At 43.8% G+C, this 18948-nt stretch overlaps 1 protein-coding gene across 5 annotated transcripts in view; it reads left to right on the top strand.

Moving 5' to 3' along the window:
• Window positions 1-18948, top strand: part of LOC119654387 (dystroglycan) — a 174670-nt gene that overhangs the window by 119331 nt on the left and 36391 nt on the right. For all 5 annotated transcript variants that reach the window (XM_038059761.1, XM_038059769.1, XM_038059778.1 and 2 more), the window contains exons 3-8: window positions 11576-11763; window positions 11856-11924; window positions 12096-12233; window positions 12299-12421; window positions 12628-12770; window positions 12868-12948. In XM_038059761.1, the coding sequence (XP_037915689.1) occupies window positions 11656-11763; window positions 11856-11924; window positions 12096-12233; window positions 12299-12421; window positions 12628-12770; window positions 12868-12948 (662 nt within the window). In that variant the 5' untranslated portion in view covers window positions 11576-11655. The remainder of the gene's footprint in view (window positions 1-11575; window positions 11764-11855; window positions 11925-12095; window positions 12234-12298; window positions 12422-12627; window positions 12771-12867; window positions 12949-18948) is intronic.

Below are 18948 nucleotides of genomic sequence, written 5' to 3'. Positions count from 1 at the left end.
TGATCTCACCGGTAGCTGCACCTGTTTTACAATAAGCTAATCAGATAAATAAAAATTAAAAGTTTACTCCTGGTCCCCTATCTAAGCACTAGCCACTCCTAAAACACTTAACTTCGGCGATTGGACGTGGACTGTCAATTCCAGCTAATCAAATGTGGTCATCTGTGTACGCAATTGGTAATTTTGATATTGCTTAATAAATGAATTTCATTTGAGTGGGATTCTATAGTGCTAGAGTCCAATAGTTTTTAACTAGCAAGAATCTTTTTGTCTTATACGCCAAGGGTATGGGACTTACAGTATGGCAGACTACTCATTCTAAAGTGATATAGAATTTCTACGGTGTTTTAGGGTATAGTAAGCAGACAGCATATGTTATAATTTTATTAGTAATATTAAAGCTTCCTCTTGACTTTAGTATTGCGCCCTTGAAAATTTTCTGCTCCTAGAATAACTTGAAGAGTAGTCCTCCAATAAATTTCTGAAATATAGTAACATAGGCGGAATCATCTTTATTTGTTCAGATATCGGAAAAAGATGCATTTCATGCCTAGATATTAGATGGGGCATCATTACATTTTTTTAAGAATTTACGATAGTTCCGGAATATTTCCCTTGTCTCATTGAGCGTGAACTGCTCTCGATAGGCTGTGCGAAGGCCGAAGAGGACGAACGGCAAGGACCGCAACCACCACGGATCGTCGCAAACCATTACCGCCTTTAGTGTTCGGTGCCAACATTCTAGCATTCCATTGGACTATGGATGGTATGCAGTAGTCCTGTGGCGTTTGAAACCGAGGAGCTTGCCTAACTCAAACTGCATTCCCTGGTTCGTGATGATTGACCTGGTACACCAAAGCGCGGGATCCACTCTCGACAGAGAGCCTCGGCACATGATTGTGCCGTAATGTCGGCCAGAGGTATTGCTTCAGGTCACTCCGTAAACCTGTCAATGATTGTGAGGGAATACTTGCATCGGTGCGAGTCTCGCAAAAGCCCAATGATGTCAAGTTGAATGGTGTGGAAGCGCTTGATCGAATTAGGGAATACGCCCACTTCCTTTCTGACGTGCTTTGTCTGACCCAAGAGTTTACATCCTTGTTCTTGAACGGCCAGAAGTATTTTCCTGTGACTAACCGGTTCGTCGCCCTGATGTCTGGGTGCGCAAGATCATGTATTGGGTTAAATACTTCCTTTCGAAAATCGGCTGGAATTACTGGCGTAGGTTCCTTGTCTGAGATCTCGCAAAGTAGGCGTTTGAGTCGAGGAATGGAAACTCTTTGAGCTTGCATTTGGAATTTGCCTTCAGGCTCTGAAGTTCTAGGCCTCGGCGATTGGCGTATCATCGACCGCGGCGAGGACTGTGACCTCCGAGTTTCGAGGCAAAGCGTCTGCAACAACGTAGTCTTTTCCAGACACATGTTGGATATTAGAAGTGAACTGGCTGATAAAACTCAAGTACCGAAGTTCGCGACAGGACGCTTTGTCGGGCTTTCGTTTAAGCCCGAAAGTCAGGAGCTTGTGATCCGTGAACACAGTGAACGGCCTGCCCTCAAAAGAGAAACGGGAGTATTTGATGAAGTGGTACGCGGCGAGTAGCTGACGATCGTAGGCACTGTAGTTGCGTGGAGCAGGGTTGAGTAGTTTTGAGAAGAAGCTCAACGGTTTCCAGTTTTGTGTCACCCTCTGGTGAACACCGGCGCCTACCGCTGTATCTGAGGCACCGACGAACACAGTGCATCTGGTCGAGGAAATGCCCGCAGTGTTACATCAACAACTTGTTGTTTGACTGTCTCAAAAGCCTGGACCGCTTCAGTAGACCTCGCAGCAGTCTTTAGCTTTGGGCCCAGACAATAACTGTTGAGGATTGCTTGGTGATGAGCGGTCTTGGGCAAGAAACGACGATAGAAGTTTAACATACCCAAGAATCTTCGCAGATCCTTCACCGTGGTTGTCAGGGCAAAGTTCTTAATCGCTTAAGCCTTGTCTGGGTCAGGTTGGATGCCGTCAGGGGTAATCATGTAGCCGAGTAATTTCACCTGCTTCTGTAGGAATCTGCATTTTTCAACGTTTAGAATGAGTTCGGCCTCAAGAAGGCGTTGAAAAATACACTCGAGATGGTTCAAGTGCTCAGATTCGGAAGAAAAAACATCAAAATATGATCAATATATACCAAACATAAATTTAAGTTCCGCAGGACAGAGTGGATGGATCTTTGTAATGTCTGCGCAGCTTTGCACAAGCCAAATCATCCTAGTGAGCTCGAAGAGTCCGAAAGGTGTGCATATAACCGTTTTCGGTATGTCTTCGGGAACAACGGGGATTTGATAATACACCTTGGCTAGATCCATGGTCGCGAAAATACGGCAGTTTGTAAGTGAATGCGCAAAATCGTGGATGAGTGGAATAGGGTATCGGTCGGGAATTGTCTGAACATTCAGACGCCTGTAATCTCCACATGGCCGCCATTTGCCGTCTGGCTTAGGGGCTAAGTGAAGTGGAGATGACCAACAGCTATTGGAAGGTCTACAAATACCTTGTTTCATTAAATTATCGAACTCTTTCCTTGTAATAGTTAGCTCCCGGAGTGATAGAGGACGCACCTTTGAGAAAATTGAGCCAGTAGTGTTGTCATCGTGCTTAACCAGCTGAGAGAAACTACTTTCAGTAGTGTTGTTGCGGTGTTTTCTGAGGAAGGCACGTGTGCGAGGTTCGACGACGTCCTTGGAAATAATAAAAAGAGTGTCATTTGCGCAGGCTGCGAAGGTTGCGGGGTCTATTAATGCCTTGTTCTGCAAGTCCGCCAACAGCCCATAGTGACACTGGAAATCAGCGCCTAAAATGGGAGTGCTAATGGCCGCCAGAACGAATCGCCACCAAAACGCATTCCAAGGCTCACGTCACGAATCACGTCCTGCCTATAATCATAGAAGCAGATGGGAGAGGAGTTCGCGGCAGCCGGTCGCAGGTTCTGCAGTATCAGTGCATTTGGACTAGGTTCGGGGTGAACCGACACCTCAGTGCCCGTCTCATCCAGGAGGCAACGCCTGCTCAGAGGATCAAAAACTGTAAGACTGACGTGGTACTGCGCTTCGGGAAACCGTCGCCTAGGCACCCAGGGTGCGCTTGAGCTCTGCATTTACGGTGGTACTAGTAAATCGTTGGTGCCGATGAGGATCCCGGCGTGACATTACGCGAGCGTCCCTTTCGTGGAGCAGACCTCGAACGTGGCTGCGATTGAGATCTACCCCCCGATTTCCCAAGCTGCGTCCCGAGAAACCTCCACGACCACGGGGCGCGTGTACACCTCGTGTATTTTATCAGCCGTGGCGGACAACACCTCCAGCGACCCTGAGTCCGCGCAGGCCAGAGGGACTTTAACAACTCTGAGCCGACCTTATCCTCACCCAGCTGCCTCATTTCTTGAAGGAATTGGCTGGGGGTACGGTCGCCTAGCGTCTGCTCATTCAGTAAGTGATTTAGCTTCGCTGACATGACAGTCAAACTAGCGAGTGGAGCATAGGCGGAACACCGGAGTGGAATATCCGAAGCAGACAAACAAAAAGGAAAGCCCAGCAAATTCGCATCCCGTCGACGCAACAACCCCCGCAGCCACGCGGAAAACGATTTGGCGGAGATTGGAGCGCTAAAGGAATATCAAATGCAAAATATGTAAAAATATCCAATATACTCGTAAAATGTTTAAAATAATATCAAATGAAAAATTTGTAGAACAAAACTGATCCTACTGCCGTCATATGCCTAAAAAAACAATGGACTTCCAACTGCGGAGGACTCCGATGAAAAAGTGAAAAGTGAATTGTCGGGTCACCACTTTTGCGAATAATTCACATTCCAATTTGTTTGTTTCCGATTGGTCGTTCTGACGGGTAATTAGGGAGAGAGTGAAGTTTTCTTGCGACCCGCCTCCTGTCAGGCCATCAGCTGTGTCGATGGCCTTTCAGTGCGTGGGCAGAAGCGAATTCACCACGACGATGCATTCGTGATTCGTGCCTCCGATGTGTCGCCACAAGAGCAACATACACGTGCTGCATCGAGGTAAAGTTTTCGTAGAATTACAAAGCTAGCTTGGGGTCAACCGCCGATATTATCACTAGAGTAACGCGAAAGCTCTGAGCACTCGTCAATATTCATCTGGGTACTCTGGTCTGGTACTATTTTCAACAAAGACCTTCGTCGGTGTACGAGCGGGATAGCCAGATTAAGAGGTCAAAGTAGCAGTGGAAAGGTCACACATTAAAAAAGAGCGACAATTCTATTGTTACTTATGTCATGCAACTCATGCGTCTGAGTGCCATAGATGAATGGAATATAGGAGAGAAATGTTCCAAATGTCAGTAAATACAGTAATTCGGAAGCAAATTTATGACCAGCCGTAGAGGATGTCCTGTTTATTTGAATATAAAGCAGGACAGTATAATATAAAACAAATAAAATGCAGAGTCAAGTTGTGCATCAACCTAACCAAATAGTTATATTATTTTTTCCAAAATATATGATAAATATTTCTAATAAAAACGGCCTAAAATTCGCTAGTTGAGTTTTAGAAACGGAAATTTAGAATAAATCCCCAAACAACACTCAAAAGATTATAAAACTTGAAAAAATGTTTATAGCCTTGAAAGTTGCAGCAGCTTAGGACTTGCTTCAGGAGCTGATCCTAATAAAGTCTTCAAAAACCACCTTTCAAATCTGGATTCAACAAAGCTGTCCACTGTGAAAAGTGATTAAAAATTGAAACTTTTCCGAAAAAATAGAACAATAGTGCATTCAATTTCAGATCAACCTATACTAGAGGTAAATGCACGAAATCTGTAACAGATATTCTGAACCAATTGAACCAGATACAAAATGATACATTTCAATCTGATCACTATCTATTCTTCTTTCATCTATCCCAGCCACGGATTCATCTGTAATTCTTGTAAATTGTTTAAAAAAAGATATATATCTACAGAAAAAAAGTAAAAAATTCACTTTATGTTCCGTACTTTAAACACATTGCATACTTTCGGCCATCTGGAAATGAGATCGTTGTCAGGAGAATTGAATTGTTTCACCGCTCCTCCAGTTGTTGCTGACGAATTTATTGGAGCGTTCAAATTTAAACAGAGAACATGTGGTGATCGATTGGAAACAATTACGAATATGTGGGTTTGGTTTTGAAGATCTTTCAACTATATCGATCGTTAAAATCTAGTGGCCTAGATTCGCAGCTAGAGAATTTCCAATTTAAAATAATAGGTAAACGTATGTCAGCACTGTCCCCTCTACTGCAAAGTATATTTGCGTGATGCACATGTAAGTGAAGCCAGCCATTGCATCTTCAAAGCGATTGCAGCTGCGAGGCGCGAATAATCACTATCAGATCCAAGGCGAAGTCCGGGTATTCACTTTGTTGTCCCTCCCATACATAACAGATGAAATGTTCATTTCAACTTATCAAAATTATCTGATAACTTCTGTAATTGTCGCATCTACTCGGCTCTCGTTCTTACCGATTTGCTTAAATAATCATCACTCTCAATGCTTTAATTAACCTTTACTATCAAGCCAGTATCTAAAAGCAGCGAAAAACGTTAAAACAATTCTTTGGAACTCTCTAGTTGCCTTAGCGGGTCAGTGAAGGAAGACCCATGCGCAATAAAGTGACTTAAGCAGGAATTAATGAAACCTGTGAAGTTAGCAATTGATCTTTGGTAAAACTGAGTCAATTCCGCTTTTGAATGGGACAAAGGTTGAACAAGAAGAAAAAGATACTTCATAACACTATGTTGATCCTTATAATGTGGCTCGTCTATTTTGAATCGCCACTTTACTGGAGATTTGCTAGAACACGTCATTTGACAACATTTCGCCTGCTGCCCAATAAGAACTATTAACAACATTACCGAAAACCATAGATACTAACCTGTCTATAAAGTAAAAAAAACATAAAATTTGAGTTAGACTGGGCGAGTCGGAATTGTCCAAAAAAGCGAAGAATCTGACTCATTGCTGTATCTAAGAGTAACAAGATCGTTTAGACACATCAAACGTGATCTCGAAACTCTGAAGTTACTCCCTAGGACAATACCTCGATAAGGACTCTGAGTACTGAAGTCGCATTCCACATCCGTTAAACAATGAGAAACGGAGAGATCCACACCAGCAGCATTAGTTCGCAGTGTTTGCCATAATATTTCCCTTTTTTTTAAAAAAGGACGAAAGAAGTACTTCCCATTTCTGACAAATGCTTTCCATATTTAACAAATACTGTACTTGGGAAGCCTGTATCCACAAAGTTCGGTAAGAGATTCATCGATCGGGATACTTGGCTGTTCAAAAGAATTTCCGTGAGAAGGGACGCATGTACTACAAGTTTCTTGTCGATAAAAAGCTGACGAATTGGCAAATTTATAAGAATTTGAACCGGGAGGCGGGGAAAGCAAGTTTTTTTACCAGACCAAACTGCAAAGACACTCGGAACGGCGGGATCACTTGGAGCAGATTTCAAGAGAGAAATTCGCTCATCCGAGTCGATATTACATTGTGGGACTGAATAGTGACCCAAATACATTTGCAAAAACTAGATACTGAATTAAAGAGGTTATACCAGCAATCTCGTGACACATTAATCGAAATATCAAGGTTGGATAGGTTTTACGAATTCATTGAAGGATGCTTTAGAGGACTAGAAAGTGGTAGAACCAGTGCTTGTGAAGGTTACCGTGAAGATGAAAAACCTCAATCAAGTGCGACATAAACCAGAACCATGTGACTACAGTGTAATCATAAAAGTCTGTGGTCCAAAATTAACTTTCAGAGAATCAATCGAGCTTGGCCCTTGGCAAAGTTTATCATTGAGACAACCTTCAAGTCTTTCTGCAGTAACTTCTGTACTCGAAGAGCAATTGTCTTGAATTGGCAGTAAGCATATGTTCCTTATTGCCCTTTTGACAATATCCTTTCCAGTTTTAATAGTAATCACCCGGCAAGGATTGTCTACTTAGCTTTACCCTTTAATGATTCATCTTAATGACCATTTGGTCAGGGTCAATGCTTCATTTCATGTCTGCTACACGTGTCTTGAAATGTCTAACCCTTTGGACCAAAACTTCTCCCCCGAAGAGACGGCGTTTTTCTGGTTAGCCAGATGGAAAATTTCTCGAAGAGTACGCCCTCGCAAGACCCTCATCGGGGTGCAACTCTAGCAGGTTGATTTATTTAACACCACATCCACCCCGAGTCCTACACAAGCCTGGACCATTACTCAACCCCGAGATAAAGACTCCTGTTAAGCAGGCACAATCATCCGTTCAATTCGTTTAAGAATATTGTTGGATTCGGAGCGCATTCAAAGCCCGATTAACTGACCGCCATTCAAAAAACTTGAAGTTGTTGTGGCATGCTTGGATACCGCGCGTGGATTGGTGGTTATACAGTTGCTACATGCAAGACTTGTCAAAACCAGCCTTCTACGTTCAATGGATGGCAATGCGTACATAAGAGCAACTAACCCACTCGAATTTCCTCGCTCTAGTCGTCCAGTATGTTTCTACCAAATCTTGGTTTATGTTCATAGACTAGATGAACCCAAAACGTATAGCTTATCCAACACGCCGGCAGTTCCAATAGCCTTTTGCGGAGCTTTGTTAGTCGATGAGGTCTCAGAACATCCGCTTACTGCATCCTCAACAAGTAAGTCTTAAGTAAATACAACGTTTCACGGTGCCACCCCAAGGAAACTTTCCTATGGCCATTTTAGTGTTGACTGAATAGATAGAGTTGCTGTTCCCTCTACATCCTCGTCACCCTCGAGCATCTTCATTTTTAAGGTTTTGTGTAAAACAAAAACACCTCATCCAGCGTATCAGGCCCCCGTTGTTTCTGCCTACCTTTTGGTCGTTTATCATCGACTTCGTTGTTCAGATCAATCTTGGCAAGTGAATTCTCGTTAGCGCGAATTACTTGACCATATCATTGAAGACGCCTCTCTCGCAGTTTCCTCACAATCGATGCAACCCCATATCGATCGCGGATATCCTCATTTCGGATGTAATCAAAACTGTCACGCCACTAGTCCAACGCAACATCTTCATCACCATTACCGCAAGACGCCGTTCATTGCCTTTAATAGTCGGCCAACATTCAGAACCATAGACGGCGACCGGCCCGCGACATTACGGTAAATTTTCAGAAAGAACACCAGCTGTGGAACGCCACTTCATCCGTGTTGCGTTAATGCGTGAAGCAATTTCATAACGCAGTTCTCCATTGGCTAATACCGTTGACCCGAGGTATTCAAATCGCTCAATTCTGGGCAGATCGCTCCCGCTGACAGTGATTGTGCCTGTTTCATGAGGATCGGTCGTCAAAAATTCAGTTTTGTTTAGATTCAATCTGAGACCGTGTTGCATGAGACGATCATTCCATTTTTGGACAAGTTGCTCGTGATCATTTTTGCTATCAGGTTCTAGGAAAACATCATCTGCATAAAGCAGTGTGTAGATGGTGTTTAGAGATATTCATTTCCACCAGACTTTTTGCTTTTAGCCATTCCTTCCAGTCTGAGCACTAGTAAGGTTTCCAACAAGGAGAACATCTCTCAGGTAGCTATTTAAGGGAATCGCCCAACTGGAGCCGGGCGACCTTCTAGGCAGACTGTATATATACTAATTCATTCTGAATTTATAGGAGCTATATCCATTCAAATTCTACTTGTGCGGGCAATTGCCAGTCCTTTCGAGAGAAGGACCGACGGCTAACCGACCGAAGACCGCAGCTCTCCTTTATGTAACGGGTGTGGCTCGTGCAAGGATAATCATCATCTTACCCCAGCACCGGACCTGACATCATCTCAGGCAAAACTCACTGATAAGTGGAAAGTAGAAACGGTGACTCCCCTGGGTTGTAAGATGTACCAATGGATGGAGAGGCGCATACTACATCTGCTCCGGGTGAACGTTTCGAATCGAGAAAACAAGCAGCACATCAAACGAGACCTTCGCGAGTTGAAGCCATGACAGAGGCCAGAAGAGACAGTACCTTCAAGGGGCGGGTAGCTAATATCCCGGAATATACGAACCGTACGTGACGCCTCTGGTTCCCCAGGGACTCTGTAAACTAGATATGGCAATCAGAGCCATGTTAAAACAAGGAATGAAGGAACATTGGAAATATACGCTTCTTTGAATTGGTCCAGGAGCAGCAACAACGTACGGAATAAAACCCAGATGAAACTCTGCACTATCTATACCAACGTTTAAGCTAGAAATCTAGCAACCATTGATGAGCCATCCACTTCATAACAGTTATATTTTTCGTTTGGGAACAGCTGTAATGGATTTCAGCTCCTTCGTCTTTTTTGCATTGGAAATCGCCTCAAATTTTTGGGTTGTGGAGGATCTTTTCAATTTGGGGAATATCACAAAAAGCAAGATTAGATAAGTACCAGAGGGTGAAGATATAATGGTTGGAGATTTGGCAAAAAAAAAATTTGTGGCGATTTGGTGAGAAAAAAGAAGAAACGATCTCACTCACCCGATTACCGACCATTACGAATGTGAAAGAAACGTGAAATCAAATGAAAGACACGATCCACAAAGCGGCCTCTGCAACCCTCGGGGTCACCAAACTGGGTAAGCGGTACATCAACCGAGATACTTGGCTTTGGAATGATGATGTTGAAATGAAGATCCGTGAAAAGAAACGCCTCTACCACAAGTTTCTCGACAATAAAACACCGGCCAATTGGCAAATTTATAAGAATGCGAACCGGGAAGCAAAGAAAGCTGTCGCTGTCACCCGAACGAACCATTTCAAAAATCTTTATGATAAACTGGACACTCGGAATGGCGAGAGAGATCTGTATCGCCTTGCTTAAAGCCGTAACGAACGTACACAGGATATAGAATACTTATGTTGCCAAGAACGGCACTTTGCTTACCAACAGTCGAACCGCAACGGATAGATGGCGAAAATACATCGAGCAGATTTCAACTGAAGAATTTGCGCATCCTCCAGTTCCACAATTATTGTCGACATTTAGACCACTTCCACCTGGCAGCGGGCGGGGGGATTGGGGGATGAAATATTAAGTCTCCACGACAGGTACCCACGTAAAACACACAAAGACTTACTGTCAGTGCAACCGAAGTCGTGGTGACAATAAAACGAATAAAATCAGGGAAAGCCACAGGACCTGACGACATCGCAACTGAGCTCTGGAAAGCCAAGAGCTGGGACTCAACTTTGTGGCTCAATGAATTCTTTAATCGGGTTATTCAGGAAGGTAGAACACCATCTGACTGCCAAGAAAGTACCACAGTTCCAATATGGAAAAGAAAAGGCAGTCCAGCGAAATGTTCAAATTACCGTCCGGCCGGATTTGTCAAAAACTGCGGCACTACTGACGTGTATCGCGTCAGTTACTCATGGAGAAACACCGTGAGAAGCGTCGCCCTCTTTACATTGCATTTCCGGATCTAAAGAATGCGTTTGACCGCTGAGTTCAATTGCTCTACCATGATCCGAAAAGTAAAGTTCCAAGTATGGCGGGGGTATCAAAACCGCTTCGTGTCTCTGTTGATGTTCATCAAGGAAGCGCTCTCTCATCACTCCTCTTTGTTCTTGTTATGGACACCGTCACACGGGATATACAACGTCCAGCGCCCTACACACTGCTTTATGCAGATGATGTTTTCCTAGCATCTGATAGCAAAAATGATCTCGAGCAACTTATCCAAAAATGGAATGATCGCCTTATGCAACACGGTCTCAGATTCAATCTAAACAAGCACAATCGCTGTCAGCGGCAGTGATCTGCCCAGAACTGAGCGATTGAAATACCTCGGGTCAACGGTATCAGCCAATGGAAAACTGCGCAATGAAATTGTTTCACGCATTAACGCAACCTGGATGAAGTGGCGTAACACAACTGGTGTTCTTTGTGGTCGACGTATCAACGAAAATCTAAAATTTACCGCAATGTCGTCCGTCCTGTCGCGCTATATGGTTCTGAGTGTTGACCGACTATAAAAGACAATGAACGGGGTCGTGCGGTAATGGAGACGAAGATGTTGCGTTGGAATAGTGGCGTAAAACGTTTTGATCACATCCAAAATGACCGACCTACTCGAGGAGGGCGATCAGACCCGAGTCTGCAAGGGATTCGTCTGAAGTGGCCTGCCACGAAGCCTCACCGAAAATTGTCTGGTACCATGGGAACCGGGATGGTCCTCTGAGAGCATATGCTCCAGGAAAATTCCTGGGGGATGTGCTCTCGGCCCGGTTATTTGCGGTTGGCCTCCTTGTGGGAGTTCATGGTGGATGTGATTATGCCTACATCGTGGGCAGAGTTCCTCAGAGCTCAAGCGTGGAGTTGCGCTGTACAACTCGGGTGCCGTATCCCTTAGTTGCGGCAGAAGTGTTAGATCTCTCTTACCATCGCAAATGTATTAAAAGTCGCTCAAATCTCCCATCTCTTATTCAATCAAATATTGCATAAATAATTGAACACAAAACAAACTGGCATCCCACAATTAAATAATAAAACCAAATTTTCTCTTTCCAGGGCAAACATGTTGTAAATAGGACAAGCACCATCCATAATTTAATCTCTAGAACGCCATATCATCTCAAATAACTTTTACAATGGCTCGAATTAGCTTAAGATGCCTTCTAATAGTCACACTATGCCAATGGCTAGTCAGCGCGGAAAAGGACTTTCAATTCGACAGTGGAGTAGATGACGATTTGCAGGTAAATTTTCCGTCCATTTTGTTGTAGCGTCTTCCATTTAGTCCTGCAAATGAATGGAGGTTTCTCATGAAGCATTTTATATTCTCTTTCAGATTATGCTCACAGAATCCCAGAAAGATGTTGAAAGTCTTTCTCCTCTTCACAAAAATACTTACTTTAAGGTAAATTAAAACGTATTCATTAGTGGGGAGTTATTCGGGGTTGGGAAAAAAAGGACCATTTCCCAAACTGAAGTCATTACATTACGTATTCAATATCCTTAAAAATTTTAATGTGTCACTAGACAGCATTCACTTAATTTGTCCTTCTTTTTCTTAATGTTTTCGTTCCAGGAATTGTCAGACTGTCCGTACACCGAAAGCAAAATAATTCTCTCTCTAGTGCTTAAATCAAACGACTGGGACGATGTCCTTGACAATAAGAAAACAAGAGCACTTAATAAATTATCAAAATTTTTCGCTGTTCCTAAAGTAAGTATCAAATATTCATGACGGAATTTTCCTGCTAGATATTTTCTATCGTATCCACTTTCCAGGAATTTATCAAAATTGAATCGGTGTCCCGAAGAGATATTTATGAAATGTCCAAAAGGTCGATAAAACGAGGTTCATATAAGGGTGACAACGGTAATAAGAATCTAGGAAAGCTTGAATTCATGGTGAGTAAGGTCTATGATATCTGAGACTCTTATAACCTTAGTGAATCGGTAACGAAAGTCATCATATTTTCCTTGTTCGAATTGATTGATATTTATAAGTTTTCCCATTTATCTCGCCCATAAAAGTTCAATCATGTTGCCTTGGACGCACTTAAATCGATATTTACATATGTGTTTCCACATCATCTATTTTTGTTCTGTTATAGATTGGTTGCGGTCAATCATACTTCAAAGTGGGAGAGCCGATATCAATGCAAATTGCTCAACAAATGCAAGATGGCTCCATTGATGACATCAGCGGGCTCGAATTCGGCTGGTGGGTCATCTGGAAGAAGAAAATCACCAATAGGTGGGTATATTGAAGATTCTGAAAAACGCATCTGTTATTTAAAGAAGTCTTACTTGTATATGAATTGCGTTCTTAATGCAAATTCTTTTTTCAATAGAGTTCAAAGATTCAAGCGGGAAGAAGAGGAAGGCTCTGGCCAAATCGATCCAGACGAAGATTATGATTACGACAATTACGAGTAAGTAAAGATTAATTTTATTTGTGAATAAATTGAAATGTTGCAAGAAATTTCATTGGAAGAAGTAGGCAAATCCAATTTGATGGAAGTGCACTGGTATCCGTAAATGGACCAGTAAAATTAGGCCAATTTTTCCAGATCAAATAATAAAAATTCGTAGCTTACCTTCCTACAAAAATACTTATTTTGCGTCAATATGTAATTCAAGAGCTAGATGTCAATTCAGTTTCTCTGTCAATTTCGAAATTCATTACCTGAAATGCGCTCCAGCTCCCTTCACGACTGCCCGAGACTCTCGCACTCCTCCTCTACTGTTCTATGCGAAGTGCTCGTTCAGCGACCCACTCGTCGGTCATCTTAGGGGAGCGGATTCAACTGCATGGCATAGCCCTCAATGCAATTGTCACCCCCTCCTTAATGTGTGACCTATCCACTGCCACTTCCGTCTTCCTGTAACATCACATACGAGTGTCAAGTCAGTGCGCCGACCAAGCTGTTCGTTTCAGATAGTGTTAGGCTAGTGTGCTCCGATGATACGACGCAGACAGGTATTGATAAAAGCTTGAAGCTTTTAAGTAACAGTGAAGTTCACTTTACTTGTGCTACTTCTATATAACAACACTGAGAAAACACTAGCAAAGAGCAGTCCCAACTTGATCTTAGTATTGAAATAACTGCTTTTTCAGTTTTTAAACAGGGTAGCGAAAACGGACCTAGCGTTGTTAATGTGTCGGGCAACATCCAGTTCGGTACCGCCGTCGACAGAAACCACGCTTCCTAGATATACAAATTGATCGACGCTTTCGATGTTCTGCCCAACAATGCCGATAGAGAGAGTGCGATGACCCGTCAAACTGAGAACCTTGGTTATGTTGGCGTTTATCTTCAGCCCAACTCTACTTGCTTCTCTTTTCAAATCCAGAGTCATTTGGCCAAGGTCCATGACCCAGTGAGAAAAAAAACAGATGTCATCAGCATAGTCGAGGTATTTGAAGAAGAAGAATATCATCATCCATTGAATTCTTCACGCCCTCCGGGCAGCATAAAGAAGTCACAGAATAAGAAATAATATCGGTGAGAGAATGCAACTCTGATGGCCTTAAATTTGGACCTGAACATCCTCCGAGATTTTACTTCGGTACAGCACGTGACATTTTGTGCCGTCATATATCACTCTGATAAAAGCTATTTGTTTCTCCGGAATGCCCCCTGCGTAGACCACTCCAGATACACTCCCTGTTCATGCAATCGAAAGCTTTCTCAAAAACGATAAAGAGCAACAGCAAAGATCCAAAATTTCGCGTACTGTTCCAAAATTATCCGTAGAGTGTTGATGTGGTCCATGCAGGAGGATCCGGAACGAAAACAGGCGGCCCTCTGTCGATAAAGCTTATATAAAATTGATTTGTTTACATTGCGAAAACAGAATTGAAACTTTACCAATCAGAACAACGAAATGGTTAAAGAAAGCATGATAACAGAAGAAAGGTGTGGGAGGTATGGCTTTCTCTGGGATCTTGAAATTCGATTGTTGCTCTGAGCAGTAGGAGTATTAGGACGTGTGTTTGCGCCAGGTCTGTTTTTCGATTGTGTCACTGCGTAATGAAGCGCTCACTGGAACAGCGGCTCGCGATCAAGCTTTGCGTGCGGCTTGGGAAGAATACAACGAAAAAAAAATGATTGAAGAGACCTTCAAAGAGGGATGCATTTCGAGATCCTGACACCATGAACTTGTCGACATTGTCGACCGACCCAGAACAAGATCTTTGTGGTACACACGTCTTCTTACAGTCCTGAGTTGGTACCATGTGACTTTTTTTCTTCCCCCGACTGAAAAAAGAGCTAAAGGGAAAGTACTGGAAGTCGGCGGAGAACATTTAAGGTTAAGTTATAAGATTCCAGCCGACGAGTTTCAGGGTGCTTTCCAGACATGACAGAATCGTCTCCGCAGGTGTATCGATGCAGGATTAGACTATTTTCAAGAATTTCAACTGTCTGTGCCGATCGGATGAATAAATTTTTTTTTTCTTTTTCTTTTTTTTAGGAGAAAAAATTGATATTGAGCATGGCATCTAACAGGCAATATTCTGCTTAATGTTAGTTTTCTCGTTGACTTTGCTGTATAATATAGGAAACACGAAATATATGGTTCCCATTTACCCCTTTGTGGGGTATAGTGCGTCAACCACACCTATACGCCATCATGCGCGGTTCGCGCTTCAGCTTCCCCACAGAGTTCCCGAGATACCCGCTCTCCTCTACTATTTTCCGCCAAGTGCTCTTGACGCAACCAACTCGTCGGCCATCTTGGGAAATTGGGCTCTATTTCAAGGCTTAGAATTGTCGCTCCTCCTTTATATGTGACCTATACACTGCCACTTGCGCCTTGCGATCACATCATATACGAGTGACAGCTCTGCATGCCGACCAAGTTCTTCGTGCGACTCATTGGGGGAAACATTTTCTACTTTTGAGGCCTGTGGCTCCTCTTTTTTTGATGAGCACTTAAATATTTCAAAAGAACTGACAACTTCCTCCGGAGCAGATGAAACTTCATTTTTGCCCTAGAAATAGCCTGACCGAAGATGGCTCGAAGTGGTAAGCGCCCCGATCTTATGTTTTAATTCCTTAAAAATTTTTGCGGGAAACACCACGAACACACATTGATTATTGAGAGTATTTTTGTTTAAGGATTGAGGGGCCCTAAGTCCGCATCCACTTGTTATCGGACCGGACCAAATGGGAAGTAACTTACTCTCTCTTGTTTTGGTCCACGGATCCCTCGTTTAGGGCTTAGCACTCAAACTTCAAAAACTATTAGACAAAGATGCCTTTACGGTTTCTTACCAGGGCAGAGGCAAATCGTCACGCTGCCTCACTGACGCCCACTTAAGCGAACTAAGCCTTTAGTTGGGAGAGTTAGGTCTCCGGTTTTCTCCGCCAGAATGATGACACCCGATGCCACGACAACAAGCAGACTGTGTATATACATATAGTTCGGCTCCCAGCGTATTCTTCGAAAGTTTGTATGCAGAAAAATCATTGCGCATCTACGCATCTACGACGGTAATTGCACGAGCAAACTTCGGCGCAGATCTGGCGTTTGTGGTGTGTATGTGATGCACTGCATTTGCGTGCGCCCATGTGGCATTGCACAGCTATTTATTGCCTATCACATGAGATTTGGAAACACACAAGAAAATCATCTAAGCGTGCTCGCCACATCAGCACATTAACGACCTGGGTCAAAGACACAAAAGGATTCTGTACTCCTTTGCCGCTGGATTTGCTCCTCCCGCACACGGTCTTCTTGCACGGCAGTTATGACAAAGTCACCAGCAAGGTTGAATAAAGCGAAGGTGACACCGGTTATAGGAACTTATAGAACAATACAACATCCTCCCCTTCATTCAGAATATAAGCTTGGTCGTGAATGTCGATGCCCTTCGCCAGCAACTCTCCTTTGAGTAGCTCCGCCTTGTTTTTTGGTAATACGTTTCTTGTCTTGGATCTTCTTGAGACGATAGGAGTCCTCACGCTTTGATGCGTCGTGCTTGGATACGATGTACTGGAGGGTACCGATCGATACGTGCTCAATGGCATTCAGTTTTGATGACTTCATCCACAGCCACGAATGAAGTTTGCAGTGAACCCAATCCAACGATTTTACAAGGTCTCCACTATAGAATGTTTGTCAAGGTCACTACTATAGAATTCCTGTACTACTAATTTAAACAGCATGAATAGCAAACCGTAAATGACCGATACACGTCGGGACATATCGGAAGTCCCCCTGGGTCGTCGACATCTCTCTGTCGACGTCGATGGGATGGTGTAGTTGCGGTATGTGTCTGGAACAAACCCGTCTTTGGCCGCGGTACGAAAATGCGGCACCCGCGGAAGTCCCCAGCGAAGGAAGGATCTGCATAGCCAAACACAGAGGAAGCATGGCAATATAATACGGTAGCTGGTGGGGAGACCGTAACTTCAGTACTCTATAGTGCTCCTGTTTCAAAAATAAGTCCAGAGGAGATCGTTGAAACAGGACAAATGGATTTAAGTACAGGTGGAGTCGGTGTCCAGTCGGCTGCTCTTGTCAGAGTTGAAGGGGAAAGGGTTGGTCGAAAATGCGTGACAGTTACGAAGTGCATGCAGTCTGCAAACTTCCTCCAAAACAACGTTAGCAAAAATATGGAAAATTGGCCGAGAGAATTGCATGAGCTCCTAGACCGATGAGGAGGGTAGGATTAAAAATTCAAACTTCATGAATATGAAGAATGACGATGAACTCACCATTCCATCGCCAAAATTGACTCATCATCTGGCTTCTTCCCAAGTATGTAGGCAGACTTCAAACAGTCGATGGAGATATTTTCCTGCCTGTCGTCAATGTTGATGAGAAAAGTCTTCTCTGACCGTCAGATGATTGAGAAACGACCATTGTACGGTATTTGCATCGTGCCTTTGACGGCGTCGTGTCGTATGAAGACAAGTTCCGTAGAAGCAAGGTCCTTAAAGATGAACGTTTTGTGTTCACCATGCCGAATCCGGGTTGTTCAGATTTGACAGCGTAAGCAGTTCGCCAGGAAGCCAGGGTGGTTGGCCGTAAACAAGGTCAGCGGGGGTGGCTTGTAAATCCTCGCGCGACACTGCGTGAATGCCGAAAAGAACCGTTGGTAGTACACGCGTCCATTGCGCAATCTCGTGACATCGGATAGCAACTTTAAACTGCCAATGTAAACGCTTCACAAGTCCGTTGGTTTGAGCATGGTATGACGTTGTACGGAGATAAATCGTAACTGTCAACTGAGTAATTTGAACAGGTGCGATTCGAACGGTCGTCCCTAATCAGTAGTGACTGGAAGAGGCGAAACGACATTGGGAATGCTTCGGGCCAACGAGAGAATTTATCTGCACGCGTAAGACAACGTCGTTTGCCCTCTGAGCATGGCGTAACGATTCTGTCGATGTATACATGCTCAAAGCGTGATGACGGTGGTGAGACGCTACCCACCAGTGTGCATGTGTCTCGTCACCTTCGAACGCTGGCACTGGATACACGCTTGTGCTCATGCACGCGTGTCGATACAGATGGATGGATGGCGTTTGCTGGGAGCCTGTATAAAGGCCTTGATGCCTAGATGAAATAGGCGATGGATTGAGTCGAAGGCTTCTCGTCTGAACGCTAGAGGGACACATGGTCGAACAGTCTACGTGGAAATATCGCAGTAAATTTGAGGATCCACGTCTAGAATGTTTATTTCCTTCAGCTGTAGTAAAGATAAAGAAGCAAGCAGCTCGTTGTCATTTTGTTGTTACATTTCCTCGATTCGAGAGAATAATAATAATAATAATCGTTGGCGCAACAATCCATGTTGGATCAGGGCCTTGAAGTGTGTTAGAGCACTTCATTCAAGACCGTAACGGTACACTACAGTATATTGTAGGAGACATTGCATTGCGCTCGACCGAGATTATTACCCTGATTTGACTCAGGTACTCATTCACAGCTGAGTCGACTGGTGTCTGACGTCAAATCACGATACAAATTCCACTGTCACCAGCGAGATTTGAACCGCGACCTTCCGTACGACAGCCTTGCGCTCTAACCACTCAGCTATCCGGACATTCGAGAGAATGCATCGGCCAAAATGTTGTCCTTCCCAGCTGGATATCCGTGGAAAACTGCGCGATGAAGTCCAGGTGTCTTGTTTGGCGTGGTGAAACTTTAGCGAGCTTCTGATGGGAGGATGGAAGGCGAAAGTAAGCGACTTATGATGTGTAAAAATCGCAAAGTCGCGCCCCTCGAGGATGTATCCGAACTGTTTGACAGCCAGGTAGGCAACGAGCAACTCTCGGTCGAAGGCACTCGCTACAGTGCCTGTCTGTGCAGGGCTAAATTTCTCTGCAAAGAATGCTAGTGGCTCCCACACTCCGTTAACTTGCTGCTGAAGAGCTGCACCAGCGCTGAAATCAGAGGTGTCCATGAGAAGCGCTCCA

Source organism: Hermetia illucens, chromosome 1 (genome assembly GCF_905115235.1).
Source record: "Hermetia illucens chromosome 1, iHerIll2.2.curated.20191125, whole genome shotgun sequence".
Classification (NCBI taxonomy): Eukaryota; Metazoa; Arthropoda; class Insecta; order Diptera; family Stratiomyidae; genus Hermetia; species Hermetia illucens.
Note: the sequence above shows the minus strand (reverse complement) of the source record. Positions and strands in the feature narration are given on the sequence as shown.